The sequence below is a fragment of the Dama dama genome, chromosome 28, assembly GCF_033118175.1.
Source record: "Dama dama isolate Ldn47 chromosome 28, ASM3311817v1, whole genome shotgun sequence".
In the NCBI taxonomy this organism is placed as follows: domain Eukaryota; kingdom Metazoa; phylum Chordata; class Mammalia; order Artiodactyla; family Cervidae; genus Dama; species Dama dama.
This window is the reverse complement of record NC_083708.1, coordinates 12,685,018-12,699,653: the sequence shown is the minus strand read 5'-3', so window position 1 is coordinate 12,699,653 and position 14,636 is coordinate 12,685,018. Positions and strand designations below refer to the sequence as shown.

Genomic DNA, 14,636 nt, shown 5'->3' with positions numbered 1-14,636 from the left:
ATTCTAAATTAAAAAAAAAAAAAGAATAGCAGCTTTCTCTTGCTCTCCTTAATGTCTGTTTTTATGTAAGAATCTATTATAATTTTAAATTTAGGCTTCAAAAAAAAAAGTCAAAGTGATGCTGCATGCAATTAAGAGTCACATATTTTCTTGCTCCTAAACCAACTGCTTTCAAGTCTGATAAAAAATAATCTAAGTAAGATACCACTTTGCTGCTTCTTGGTTTTTTAGACATTATCTATCTACTTGCTCTTATGAGAATGAGGAAGTAGCTCCCTTTCATCTCATTTCCTGGCTCCCTCACCACACACACACACACACACACACACACACACGCACACACACACACACACTCTCACCACAAACACACATAGGCACACACACCCCCGCCACACACAGACACACACACATTTCCTGTGCCACAGCTCTCATTCTCTAAATAGAGAGAATTGGGCCACATTTTTGCAGAATTCACGTTCAGAGTTTCTATTCAGCTCACACAGTCCTGTCCTGAGCGTGGGGCCTGCAGGATGACAGAGCTCCATCAGCTGGTTGGCGTCTGTGGGGAATTTCTCCCCCAGCCTGTCACCTCGATGGGGTCAAATCTTCCTTCTCAGGCTATGGAAACTCCCAGGGAAGGCATTTTCAGTGCCTGGGATGGGGATGTAGTTCTCTTGGTCAGGGTTTTGGAGTTGGGATGTGTTAACCAGGGGCTTCCCAGGTTGTGGTAGTGGTGAAGAACCCACTTGCCAATGCAGGAGATGCAGATTCAATCCCAGGATGGGGAAGATCCCCTGGAGGAGGGCGTGGCAATGCACTTCAGTATTCTTGCCTGGAGAATCCCATGGACAGAGGAGCCTGGTGGGCTATAGTCCATAGGGCTGCAAAGAGCCAGACATGACTAAAGCAACTTAGCATGCACGCATGCATATGTTAGCCATCTTCCCTGCCTGTTCTCAGTACAGTATCCTTCCCTCCCCTCTGCCAGTGTGCTGGGACCATAGTCTGCATTTCTCCAGTATTCATCAGGGTGTGGGAGGGTGAGCTACCTGCTATGTGGAGTTTCAGGGATGGCTCTGAGGTCTAATGGCTTCTTTAACAAACTTACAAGAAGCCTTCTGTCTTAGCCCCTTCCTTTCCATGTCCAGAGGAATGTTTTGTCTACTTCACATTATAATCCCCTCACTCCCTGGGTCTCCCAGCTGCTTTAGGGTTTCACTTTCTAGGCTCTGTTAAATCAGTTACCACTTGTCCATGTGCCTTCCAGCCTTGTGTGTGTTCTTTTTTTTTTTTTTAATTTCCTGTGTCCTAGAGCATTAAGACCTTTAAAAAACTCTTTACACTTATTTTATTGGGATTTCAGGAAGGGATCAGAGGCAAATACATGCATTCAATCCACTGTCTTTATGCAGACATCCTGAAATCTGATTCTTCACAAAGGTGTTTTAAATTGCATTTAAGAAAAACATAGGTTTTTATATGAGATATTCTAGTAGGAGGGTATTAGCACAGTATATTAACCAACATGATGCAGATTGTGGGCAACAGACTGATTGAATAAAAATGTAAAATTTTGCTTTAATAAAAGATGTTTTCTATTTTTTTCCTTTTTATTAGTTGGAGGTTAATTTCTATTGTTTAAAAGTTATTTGCTTATAGGAATCAGCTCTCTAAACACAAACTTTAGTATCTAATTAAAAGTGGGCCATGGGACCTATATTCAATAATAATAATAATGGAAAATTATAATAATAATAATGGAAAAGAATCTGGAAAAGAATAGATATATGTGTGTGTATAACTGAATCACTTTGCTCTACATGTGAAACTAATATGACACCATGAATCAACAATACTTCAATAAAAAAAATGGACCAAATGTAAATTGGTGCAGCCACTATGGAGAACAGTATGGAGGTTCCTTAAAAAACTAAAAACACAGCTACCATATGATTTAGCAATACCACTCTTGAGCGCATATCCAGAGAAAACCATAATTCAAAAAGATTTATGAGCCTCTATGTTCATAGCAGTGCTGTTCATAACAGCTGAGACATGGAAGCAAACTACATGTCCGCTGACAGGGGAATGGGTAAAGAAGATGTGATACATACACACAGCGGATTATTACTCAGCCATAAAAAGGAAACTGTGCCATTTGCAGCAATATGACTGGACCTAGAGCTTATCATACTACATGCAGTAAGCCAGAAGAGGAAAACAAGGATCACATCACTCATATGCAGCATCTAAAAAAGTAATAGAAATGAACTTATTTACAAAACAGAAACAGACTCACAGACATAGCAAACAAACTTACGCCTACTAAGGGGGAAAGATGGTGTACAAGAGAGATAAATCAGGAATTGGGGAGTAACAGATGCCTACTACTATATATAAAATAGATAAACAACAAGAACCTACTGTATAGCACAGGGGTCTCGACTCAATATTTTATAATAACTTACTCGGGAAAAGAATCTGAAAATATATATAATTGAATCAGTTTGCCGTATGCCTGAAACTAACACAACATTGTAAATCAACTATACTTCAAGAAAAAATAAAATTTCAAAAGTGGACCATGAAGAACATTGGGCACGACATAGCTTGTCTATCTTTGTATAAGGACCAGGCATAGTTCTGACAGTATGAAAAGCACATATCAATTCTGTCACAATAAAAGTAAACTGCACTCAATGATCACTTGACTAACTAGAGAGAGGAAAGATAGGAGGAAAATGTAGAGGTTCACGGCTCTGTTACTTAACCAAGTATGACTAGACAGTGATTAAAACTGTGTTAATGTGAGCATCACTTTACAAGTATCTTTTCTAATGTGTTAAGATAGAGGACAGCTTGAGACGGCATCTCATCTAAACAAGTAAACCAATGGTTTACTCATTTATGGCCTTCAATCACTTCCACAGCTGGTATGAACATTTGTTAGGTTATAAATTAACAGAAGCAAAAGTGTGTTGCAGTAATTAACTTATGAAAGCAATCAATGTAAGCAACATGTGCATGAACATTCTCACAGTAGTGCATATGGTTAATTAAAGTTTGACATAAATTAGATCTATTTAACCTTATTTCAAGGACCATTGGCAGCTTTTTGTGAAATGCCCATATGTCTTAACTAAGGTGATTAACTGCAATTTAGTAATGACCTCTGAAAAAATAGCCAAAGCCTCATGGTTTATTACTTGGTTAGCAGCAAACATGGCTCAAATGCTCTGGTTGTTTTCAAGGTGATTCAAAAAGCCAAGACTGGATAAAACACAAAGAAGCCAACTCAAGGGATCTGCCTCTCTAGAAATAATTGATACATTTTATATTTAAAGAAAAAATTTCCTTTGTTAATTGTGAAGTTATAAAATATACCATAATTGCTTCTCCCAGATGCAATATACTTGAATTGCTTTAAGTAAACCGCTTGATATCTTTTTCTCTTTATTTACTTTTTAAATATGATTCCACAGATAAATTAATACTTGATGTGGCAAAGGTATGTCATGCTACTCTACATAAAGACCTCCATTAACTTTGTGATATGTAGGTTCATATTTTTTATTATGAATTTAATATTTCATTTTTCTATTATGCACACTTTTTTGCAAAGATGATTTAAGACACCATTTAAAAATGGCCACACATCTAATGAGATCAGTGCAGAATAAGAAAATCAGATGTAAGAACAGGAGGGCCACACAAATTGTTACTATTCATAGCAGGTATGACCATGCCTCAAGCTTTACACTGAACTTACTAATACTCAAGATAAAATGTTCCCCCAACAAAAACAGAAAAAGCAAGTTAAAAGAATCAAATACGGCCCCCGCCCTTGATGCTTCCTGTCATAAGGCTGGGTCTAATATGAACAGCCACCAAGTGTTTTCTTGATGCCGTTCCTTAATAATTTTGTCAACATTTCTACTTCATCAAAACTATATTTAACAAGTGGTACACACTTTGAATTATCCTAGATAAGATGAAAATTTCTGATGCTCTGGATTTTGCATATTCTTATCCTGAGCCACTTTCCTGTGCCCTATTAAATGTCTGTTTTAATCTAATACATCCTAGTTACGTCCAGCAAAACTCAAGTTTTGCAGCTTAAAATCGCATGAAGCACATGGAGTTGGTATTGCAATTTCAAAAGGTAAAAATTCTAACTAATATACTTCATATCTGAATAAGTAAGAGACCATGCCAGAGACATCCCGGCACCCAGACAAGTAAAAGTGCCTTGCGTGGCGGTGACGTTCTGTGCTGGGGGGTGGCTCGTGCAGTTCATGCTGTGCGTCTGGTCTTATTCCACTGAATATTTATTTTCTCTTTCCTTTGATTAACTGACACAAGCTTTTATCCCTCCTTCCGCATCCACATCAGTGTGGCAGTAATCAGTCATCACCCTCAGCTCCTTCCTATAAACACAGGAGGGACCTCAGTTTGAGCACCACATTCTACAACTCAAACTTCTCAGGTCATTTGGGAGGACAGAGGATTGGTTTATAGCTCTACAGCTAAACAACCTCAGTTATGAGTCAGCATTTAAAAATATCGCTTGCATAACTGATGGATTATATGATCACAAGGATCCTCCTAAACTCATGCCCACGTGCCCCTCATGGAGCTCTGGACACAGGGCTGAGGACGGGGATCATGCCTCAGGATGCCCTCTCAGTCTTTGGAGGCAATGACCGAGTCTCATTTATCCTTACATCTCCAACACTAAGTCAAAGTGCCTGGCACAGCATGTTCAATAAATGTTGATTCATTAAGAAATCAATAAATGAAAAATCAAAAGCTTATGGCATCTGCAGAGTAGGAAACTTTGTTGAGAATATTACCAGTTCATCCTAATGTCTAGTTTCCAAGGCAATTAGAATAACTTTTATGCACTGATACATGTGTAGACAAACATTGGAGTTTTCTCTCTTCTCGATCTACATGATCTATCTAGGAATTTTTTTTTTCTACATTAAGGTTAATTTGAAAATAAAATGAAGGCTTCTCAGGCTACCATGAATCTAAAATATTCCAAGCCTTCTGTTTATACTTTCTGATGTTAAAATTAACTTAACAGGCTACAATTCATAGGGTCGCAAAGAGTGGGACACAACTGAGTGAATAACACTTTCAAGGAAATTAAGAAAATTTCCCTCAAACTTTTATAAACTGAGGTGGTTAAAGGATAATAGAAAGTTATTTAATGGTAAAGAGTCTTCCTATGGGGAAAATACATTAATACAAATATAATCCATGGAGTGATTATGAAGCACACACCGTGGAATCTCCAATGATCCTCTGGGTTTTTTTTTTGGAATGGGTTCTTTCAAATGTATATAGCCTTCATAACATTGAAGGCTTGTGAATATTTTAGATCATCATTTCCCTAAATTTAGTGAAGCACCCAATAAAATTGGGCACCACTCAAACTGGCTAAAAGCAAAGTTGTATTTTTGATTTAGCCAGTTAACTGAGAATATCACAAACTAAGAACTTTGCAATCTTTTGTGTAACCAAGGACTTGATTCATGTTAGAAAGATTAACGTGAAAGCTTTGGTTTCTCCTCAGGTAAATTTATCTATCTGCATTCCCTTGTTTTATTGGGATAAAATTGACATAAACCACTGTATTATTTTAAGTTGTACAACATAATGATTTGACATGCGCGCACGCGCACACACACACACACACACACACACATATTGCAAAATGATCCCCACAGTAAGTTTAGCTAACATGCATAGTTACAAAGTTTTTCTTATGATGAGAACTTTTAAGATCTGCTTCTTAGTAACTTTCTTTTTTTTTTTTTTTTTTTTGCCTTTCATATTTTCTTTGTATTTCTCAATAGTTGCTTGACCCAACATCTGTCTGCTCTATACAATGAAAATACAAACTAACTGAGAATAGAAAAAAATAATTAAAGCATTGAATTGTACAAATTACAAATCTGTTCCAAAATATACTTACATTAAATAAAATACGCATTTCAGTAAGAGATCTACAGTGAATGACTCTGCATTCTGGGAAGCTTCACGACACCTAGGCAGGGCCGACATTCGTGGGAGGAGCTAAGAGACTTCGCACCAATCACAGTTTGCAGCGGGTTTCTGACAGCCAATCTGCGGGCTACACTGAGCACGTCATGAGCATCACCTGCGCGGGACTGACGGGGGAGGGGAGAAGCAGCTCTAGCCTCGACGCTGAGTTCATTCTCATCAACAGCCTATACAGTACAGTTTCAAAAAAGTAAACATGTTAAGGTAAGCAGACAACTCTTTAGGACCCCAGACACATTTTCTGGCTGTATTTATGTGGAACTCTCCGGCTACAATGGGCGGTCGTGAAGAGGTTCTTCCTCAGGACAACATGGTCACAAGACTCGGATGAGCCGGCGGGACTGAGGGGAGCCGAGGACCGGAGAGAGGCTCCCTCTGGTTGCGGGTGGAGCCCATCTTCTCACGCACAGTCCGCGGCCCTGCAGTCCTCGCCCCGTATCATCTGGCATAGCGCTTAATGTAGTCCTCCACTTTATTCCGGAAGTCCTCCTTGTCTCGCAAATGATGTTCTGCAGCTTCAATATTCAGTGGATCATCAAAATTCAACAGATCAGTAAACAAAGAGTTTAATCCCCAAACAACATCCTTCAGCGTCCTTGTGGGGGCCCAGCCGGTGCCGTCGATCGAATGTTCTCTCAGTAAGCTGAGACATATCTCACCAGTCTCGGTGATGTTGGGGTGCCAGATCCTGGTCAAGCATTTCACTTTGGGAGGCACCATGTTGTATGCGTCAGGAACTTCAGTTTCAAACTGAAATTTTCCACCCTGGTAGTAACCCTCATCTGGGGTGACAGTTAGCTGAAAGCAATGAAGCTTGTTTGGATCAGGAAAATGCACTTTACACGTACAAGGTAAATTAGCTTCAAGTTCTGCAACCTCTTTAACAAGCAGCCTGTCCCTCACAGACACCCGCCGACTGGAGTCAGAGGCTGTGGCTGACGCCCGGGATCCTTTGAGACCGTCATCCCGCTTCAGCTTGCTTGCCAGCGTCAGCATCACTGCTGCCTTTTTCCTGGGCACCCCGAGACAGGCGAGGCGGGCCCGGCGCCCAACACCATGCCCCAGCCGGCCGGCGGCAGCGAAACGCAGCCCCTCACAACCAGCACCGGCTCCGGGCGGCGGGACCGGAAGTGGCGAGGCCCTTAGTAACTTTCAAATATATATCTAACAGAAGCAATTTCATTGCTTAAAAGAGTGCTAAGCAATATATATGTTTTAACATTCAATCTTTAGATGCTTTCTCCTTTTCATGTATTTATTTCCTGGACTAAATCTTTCAAGGTCATCTTTTGCTTCCTTTGATCCTTTGAAGTTCTCAGGTATAGGAATGGGAACAAGGTTTATTGAATAGCTTTTGTGACCAGGAATTGCACCTGCCTAGAGGGCTGTGAGTTTAGAATCACCAGTGCAAAAATAGATGGAAAAACACACCTCCATTGTTCACCTACAAATGACTGTAACTTAATATCAATATATTAAATTAAAATAAGACAAATTCACTGGGTCCCAGTTCAAGATGGCAATGCAGGGAGATCCTGAGCTCCTCTCTTTTCACGGATGCACTGAGTCTACAGCTGTACATGGAATGGTTTCCTCTTTAAAAGAACTGAAGTCTGGCTGAGTGTTGACTACACATAGAGCGATACAGAAGAAAGCCACATGGAGGCAGGTAGGAGAGACTGCACCTCTTGCCATAAACCCTAGCTCTTGCCCAGCAATGGGAGCTTCTCCCTGAGGAGTGGAGGGTTCAAGCCCCAAGTGGGGCACCTGACTTTTAGGACCTGTGTCTGAGCCCCTTAAACATCTAACTTTGAGAACCAGTGAGGCTTCTGTCCTGAGAGCAAACAACAAACAGCTCTTAAAGGGCTGTGTGTTTGAGCTCAGCTGCCCCAGGGCCCAGCTTAAAGGCAGCAGCTGATCACGCCCGGCTCAAAGTGAAGTAGGCTCAGCTGCCGTAGTAAAGAAGGCCCTGAGCTGGCATCTGACTCCACTCTGCACACACCCGGAGCCTGCTGGCTACTCTCCTGGGTGGAGACAGGTGGGCGCCACCCCCATGCTGTCTCCTGCTGTTTCGGGGGGAGCGCCCACATGTCTGGTTCCCTGACATCTGTGGTCACCACCCAGGCGACACCTCTCAACTGCCTTGCTGAGGAGGTCATTCCTGGTCCCATGAGACTCTGATGGTTGCTGCTTCCCCACAAGGAGCCCAGACGCCTGTCTGGCCCCCTGATGTTTGCTGCTGCTGCCTAGGGACACCCCTCTGTCGCCTGACTCTGGTGGCCAGCAGGGTACGATAGGACCACAACCAGCGGAGAAAGAGATTTAAACAGCTGTCTCCACCAGAGCACTGCAGGAGGCAACGGACCCAGGAGGCTGGTCTTTCAGTGAAGAAGGCTGATTTGTTAATCCTCATGGCTGTGGTCCAAGGGGTAGGCTTCTAACTAATCACACATCTGGGGCTGACTGTAATCCTTTTCAGAGACCTCGGAAGGTGGGGGGTATCTTCACCCTCTCCCTCTGCTGGGCCCCAGGGAAGTGTCTCCTGGTGGGGGGCTGTATATGTAACTCGGGCCCTGGGTTTTAACCTGTGCTGCCCCAGTTTTTGTGGCTGGTGGGGGGACTTGCATTCCTGGGCCCCACAGGACTCTGGCCATCAGAGAAATGTTTCTCAAGAGGCTCCCACCCCCAGGGCACTGTGTAGCTAGCAAACTGAAACCCCCTGCCACCTCCCCAGGCCAGTCTTTCTGTGAAGGAGGCCTCTCTGCCATCCTGGAGCCTCAGGTTTGGCACATTATCTAGTGGTGATGGAGTGGATCTCAGGAACATAGGCTCTGGATGCTGTCTTGATGCCCTCCCTCTCCCTTGCTCCAGACTGCTGGTGTTTATCAGAAAAGAGCTTATAAATTCTTCTGGAGCCCCAAGTCTTTGCAACTGTCACCCAGGGCCATCTCCATATCTCCTGGCTTGGGTGGCCAGTGGGGCTTACACCTGTGATCCTAAAGGACTGTAGATATTTTAAATACATACTTTTAAAAAAGTTGCTGCCTGAGGCTCTGGCTTCCAGTCAGCCTGAGTTAAGCACTGAGATCCTCTCATTAGGGACACCATCAGGTCTTGGGTTAAGGTTAAGGAGTTAACGGTTGGTTGCTCAGTCATGCCCAACTCTTTATGACCCCGTGGACTGCAGTCCACCAGGCTCCTCTGTCCATGGGATTCTCTGGGCAAGAATGCTGGAGTGGTTGCCATTTCCTTCTCCAGGGGATCTTCCCGACCCAGGGATCGAACCTGGGTCTCCTGCACTGCAGGCAGATTCTTTACTGACTGAGGTACAAGGGAAGCTATCAGGTCTTGGCCCTCAACTACTATGAAACATGTAAAATGTAACAGGCTCTTGGAAACTCACAAAGGTTTGAGAAAAAAGAAAGAGCTGAGGCAGGACTGAGTGACAAGGTTCATCTTCTACATGAGGCCACTCCTTCAAGGCTGGAAGAGGTTGCTGTTTCAACTAATATAGAAGCCAAGACAGAGTCAAGTATGGTGAAGAAACAGAGGAATATTTTCCAAATGAAAGAATAAGATAAAACCTTAGGAGAATACTTTAATGAAAGTGATAAGTCATTTACCTAAAAAAGGAGTTCTAAGTAACGGTCATAAAGATGCTCACCAACCTGGGGAGAAGAATGGATGAACTTCAATAAAGAGATGGAAAACATAAGAAAGTATCAATGGAAGCCACAGAGCTTAAGAATGGACTAATTAAACTGTAAAACACACCAGAAAGATTTAACAGCAGACTAGATGAAGCCATAAATTAAAAGACGCTTGCTCCTTGGAAGAAACGTTATGACCAACCTAGAGAGCATATTAAAAAGCAGAGACATTACTTTGCCAACAAAAGGTCCATCTAGTCAAGGCTTTGGTTTTTCCAGTGGTCATGTATGGATGTGAGACTTGGACTATAAAGAAAGCTGAGTGCTGAAGAATTGATGCTTTTGAACTGTGGTGTTGGAGAAGACTCTTGAGAGTCCCTTGGACTGCAAGGAGATCCAACCAGTCCATCCTAAAGGAAATCAGTCCTGAATATTCTTTGGAAGGACTGATGCTGAAGCTGAAACTCCAATATTTTGGCCACCTGATGCGAAGACTTGACTCATTGGAAAAGACCCTGATACTGGGAAAGACTGAAGGTGGGAGGAGAGGGGGATGGAGGATGAGATGGTTGGATGGCATCACCAACTCAATGGACATGAGTTTCAGTAAACTCCGAGAGTTGGCGATGGACAGGGAGGCCTGGTGTGCTGCAGTCCATGGGGTTGCAAGGAGTTGGACATGACTGAGCGACTGAACTGAGATGAACTGAACTGAGATGAAACAGAAGAAAGGATATGCCAATAGAAGAAAAGACAATGTAACTCACCTAATTGGGGCAGTAGAAAGAATGAACAAAAAGTGAAGATGGCTTAAGAGACTTATGGGACAATGTCAAACAGATATTCATATCATGGGGCTCCCAGGAGAATAGGCAGAGAAAAGGAGAAGAAATTTTATCTGAGGAAATAATGCTAACAACCTCCTTAACTTGGGGTATGAAACAGATATTTAGATCCAGGAAACCTAGAAAGTTCCAAATAAGATGAAACCAAAGAGACCCATATACCAAGACACTTTATAATCCAAAATTTAAAAAGTTAAAGATGAAGAGAAAATATTAAAATCAGCAAGAGAAAAACTACTTGTCATGTACGAGGGAACCCTCATGACTATCAGCATGTTTTCAGCAAAAACTTTGCAGCCCCAAAGAGAGTGGCATGACATATTCAAAGTGCTGAAAGAAAATAAAACCTTCCAACCAAGAATACTGTATCCAGCAAAGTTGTCATTCAGAATTGGATGAGAGAGGAAGAGTTTTCCACACAAACAAAAGCTAAAGGAATTCACTACCACCGAATTAGCCTCACAAGAAATAATAAAGGAACTTCTTTTAGCCAAAAGTCAAAGGTGCTAATTACTAGTAAAAAAAAAAAAAAAAAAAAAAAAAAACACTGGAAAAGTAAATGTATAGTAATAAAATAGTGGAGTAATCAGTTATAAAGCTAGTATGAATGTTCATAGATAAATTAATAAAAATAGCTAGGATTACATTAATTAGTTAAGGAATACATGAGACAAAAAGGTGTGACATTAAAAACATAAAATATGCTGGAGTGAATAAAACGTTGAACTCTAGAGTAATAAATTGACAAATGTAGTACAATCCTAGATAAAAAATTTAATTAATGAGAACAATAAAGTATGCAGTGTTAATGAAAGGTACAGGATATGGTTAAGTTGGCATTCACACTGTTAGCATCACGATCTCTAAATATTTTCTTCTCTCTCTCTCTTTTTTTTTTTTTTGCCACACCACAAGGCATGTGGAAATCTTAGTTTCCTGACCAGGGATCAAACTCACAGCCTCTGCAGTGGAAGCCCTGAGTCTTAATCATTGGATCACCAGGGAAGTCCCATTTTCTCTTCTAATAGGGACAAATTAGCCAGACTCTCATCCCTTCCTCCCAAGTTATTTTATCATTCATTTTATCTAGATGAAATTGAGTATATATTTTGAGACACTGAATTTATTTGAAATGCTTACTGTCTTAGTCCCATTGTCACCTATTTGGGTTAAAAATCTTTGTAGAAGTCTCTAAGCTCTCCAGAGTCAAAGGAAGCCACATGAAAAAAACAAATCTTAAAATAAGAGATCACTTGCTTCTTTGATTTGTAGTATAAACAAAAGTTTTTCAAAGTGTGATATAAAAAAGTTATATTTTCTGAAAAAATTTAAACTTGTTATAGTTGACATATCTGAGGATCTCAGTGGAACTTAGTCCAGGGACATTGCCACATATTAAAAACTACAGAATTCTGAGTTATAAACATTTTAGCATTTCCACATGGCTAATAAAGAACCACAAAGTATTACAGAAACTGCTATAAAATTTCCTGCTGTGAGACCAAAGTTAGCTAGTTTGTAGAACTTAATTCCTTGTGTCAATGTTTTCTGAGGCTTAGATTTTGTATTTTTTTAAATGAAATCTCTGAGTCTTGACACTGTCTTAACATGTACCAAGTGGCTATGGTCTTGGAAATTTGTTGCAGCACAACAGTTGACCCTAGATATTTTCAATAAAAACATTTCAATAAAATATTTTCCTTAAAATGCTATATAGAGAAGATTTTGAATTTCCACAATTAGAAATATACCCCACCCAAAGAATTAAAAGGATGATTCTAAGGAACATTAGGGCTGTTGGCACCTCTTATATACTTCTCTTTGTCTTTTTAACACAGTTTGGGGCTTAGGAAACCATTTGGTACCATTGCTTACATAACTACCTACATGACCAGAAGTAATAATTGTAGTTAAAAATATCTGATTTCCAGAAACCAGAATACAATGTAAAAAGAGAAAGAAGAGAAAGAAAGAATTGCCTCAGAAGACACTGTGAACAGATGCTTCTCATAAACAATGTAAGCAGATTGGTTTTTAATACAGTGTAGCTTTTCATGAGCTGATAATTTCTTGCAGCAGTAATATTAATCAGTCTTTTTCTATCCAGTGCTGGGTCCCAAACCAATACAATTCTGTGGGGCAGAGCAGTTTATCATCTTCCCCAGCAGTAAGAGAAATGACTGAAGGTGGATCCCTGAAGGCAAAAGAATGAGCCCGCTGACACTCCATCTATGCTCTTAGCATCCTCCCCTGTCTTGTAGGGTACACTGTAGAACTGCACCCAGGTCAACCATGTGGCTGAGACGCAGTTTCTTTTCTCTTTCTGCCATTTCTCTTGCCTTTCCATGTCCGTGGAGTAATCTTTATCCACCATCCATGGAATCACACATCTAAGCATGGACATGTCCAATCTTTTGCTGACTTCTCACTACACTTCATATAAAATACAGAGCCTCCGTCTCAGCTCACAAGACTCTGTGCTGTAGATGGCTGTCCCCTGCAGCAGTACCTTGCCTTAGTCTGCAAGGCTCCAGCTGAAGCCTTTCCCTGGGTTCCCTGAACTACTGAGCAAGCTCCTCCCTCCCACAAGCTGTTCTCTACCCAAAATCCTCCTTCCTCCCTGCCTGGATGACACCACCTTCAAATCTCAATAAGGCCACCTGGCTTTTTCTCCCTGCTGTGGTTCTGTTTATTTTCCTTTAAGGCCCATATCATGAGTTTTAATTGTATATATACATCTGGGTATTTGTTTTAGTTAGTTAGTTTGTTTGTTTTATAATCCTAGTGTCATATAAACTCCACGAGGCCACGCACTGAGGCTGTTTTGGCTGGAACATGCCAGAAGGGCAACTGGCAGACAGTAGGCACTCGGTTAAAGAATGGTTGGACACATAAGGAGATGGTTATTTGTAGATCTAGTCTCTTTTTAAAAATTAATTAATTTATTTGACTGCAATGGGTCTTAGTCATGGCATGTGGGATCTGGTTTCCTGGCCAGGGATTGAAGCTGGGCCCCCCACATTGGAAGCACAGAGTCTCAGCCACTGGGTCACCAGGGAAATCCCTTGTAGATGTATTCTAACGATGTTGATGTCTTAGGAATATATTTGGTTGGCCAGGAAGATCGTTTGGTTTTTAAAGTAAAAATAAAAGACACATGTTTCATTTTCACCAAGAAATTTTTTTGAGACAACATATTCACCATTTTGTTCCAGTACCTTCTGCCATTTTTCAGCTGACTTCATAATTCCATTTTCCCCCCGATTTTTATTTTTTTTGAGCAAAGAACTGTTCCAGGTACCCTTTACAGTCTTCCAGGGAATAACATTTTTTTTCATTAAGAGAATTTTGTGAAGATCAAAATAAATGAAAATCTATAAGTATAATGTTTGGTGAATACGGTGGATGAATCCGAACTTCCCATCTAAGCTGTAACATTTTTTTTTGCCTGGTCATCAAAGAAACATGTGGTCTTGTGTTATCCTGATGGAAGATTATATATTTTCTGTTGACTAATTCTATACACTTTTCATTGAGTACTGCTTTCAGTCGGTCTAATTGGGAGCAGTACCTGTTGGAATTAATTCTTTGGCTTTCCAGAAGGAGCTCATAATAGAGGACTCCCTTCCAATTCCACCAGATACACAACATCACCACTTTCTCTGGATGAAGACTGGGCTTTGATGTGGTTGGTGATGGTTCATTTTGCTTGTCCCATGATCTTTTCTGTTCCACATTATTGTACAGTATCCACTTTTCATTGCTCATCACAATTTGCTTTAAAAATAGAATGTTTTCACTGTGTTTAAGTGAGAAATTGCATGCAGAAATATGGTCAAGGAGGTTTTTTGACTTAACTTATGTGGAACCCAAACATCAAAGTAATTAACATAACCAAGTTGGTGCAAATGATTTTTAGCACTTGATTTGGATATTTTGAGTATGTTGGCTATCTCCCTTGTGGTATAATGTTGTTTGTTCTCAATGTCTTGATTTGATCTCTATCAACTTCAATTGGACTATCTGACTGGAGTATCATCCAGAGAGAAATTTCCAGCATGAAACTTCC

At 40.8% G+C, this 14,636-nt stretch overlaps 2 protein-coding genes across 3 annotated transcripts in view; both read right to left on the bottom strand.

Moving 5' to 3' along the window:
• Positions 1 to 14,636, bottom strand: part of KCNQ5 (potassium voltage-gated channel subfamily Q member 5) — a 587,063-nt gene that overhangs the window by 259,502 nt on the left and 312,925 nt on the right. The gene's annotated exons all lie outside the window — the stretch shown is intronic.
• LOC133048268 (NEDD8-conjugating enzyme UBE2F) lies at positions 5,936 to 7,206 on the bottom strand. The gene has a single exon (XM_061131941.1). It carries the CDS (start codon positions 7,066 to 7,068, stop codon positions 6,511 to 6,513), a length of 558 nt encoding a protein of 185 aa, XP_060987924.1. The 5' UTR covers positions 7,069 to 7,206; the 3' UTR covers positions 5,936 to 6,510.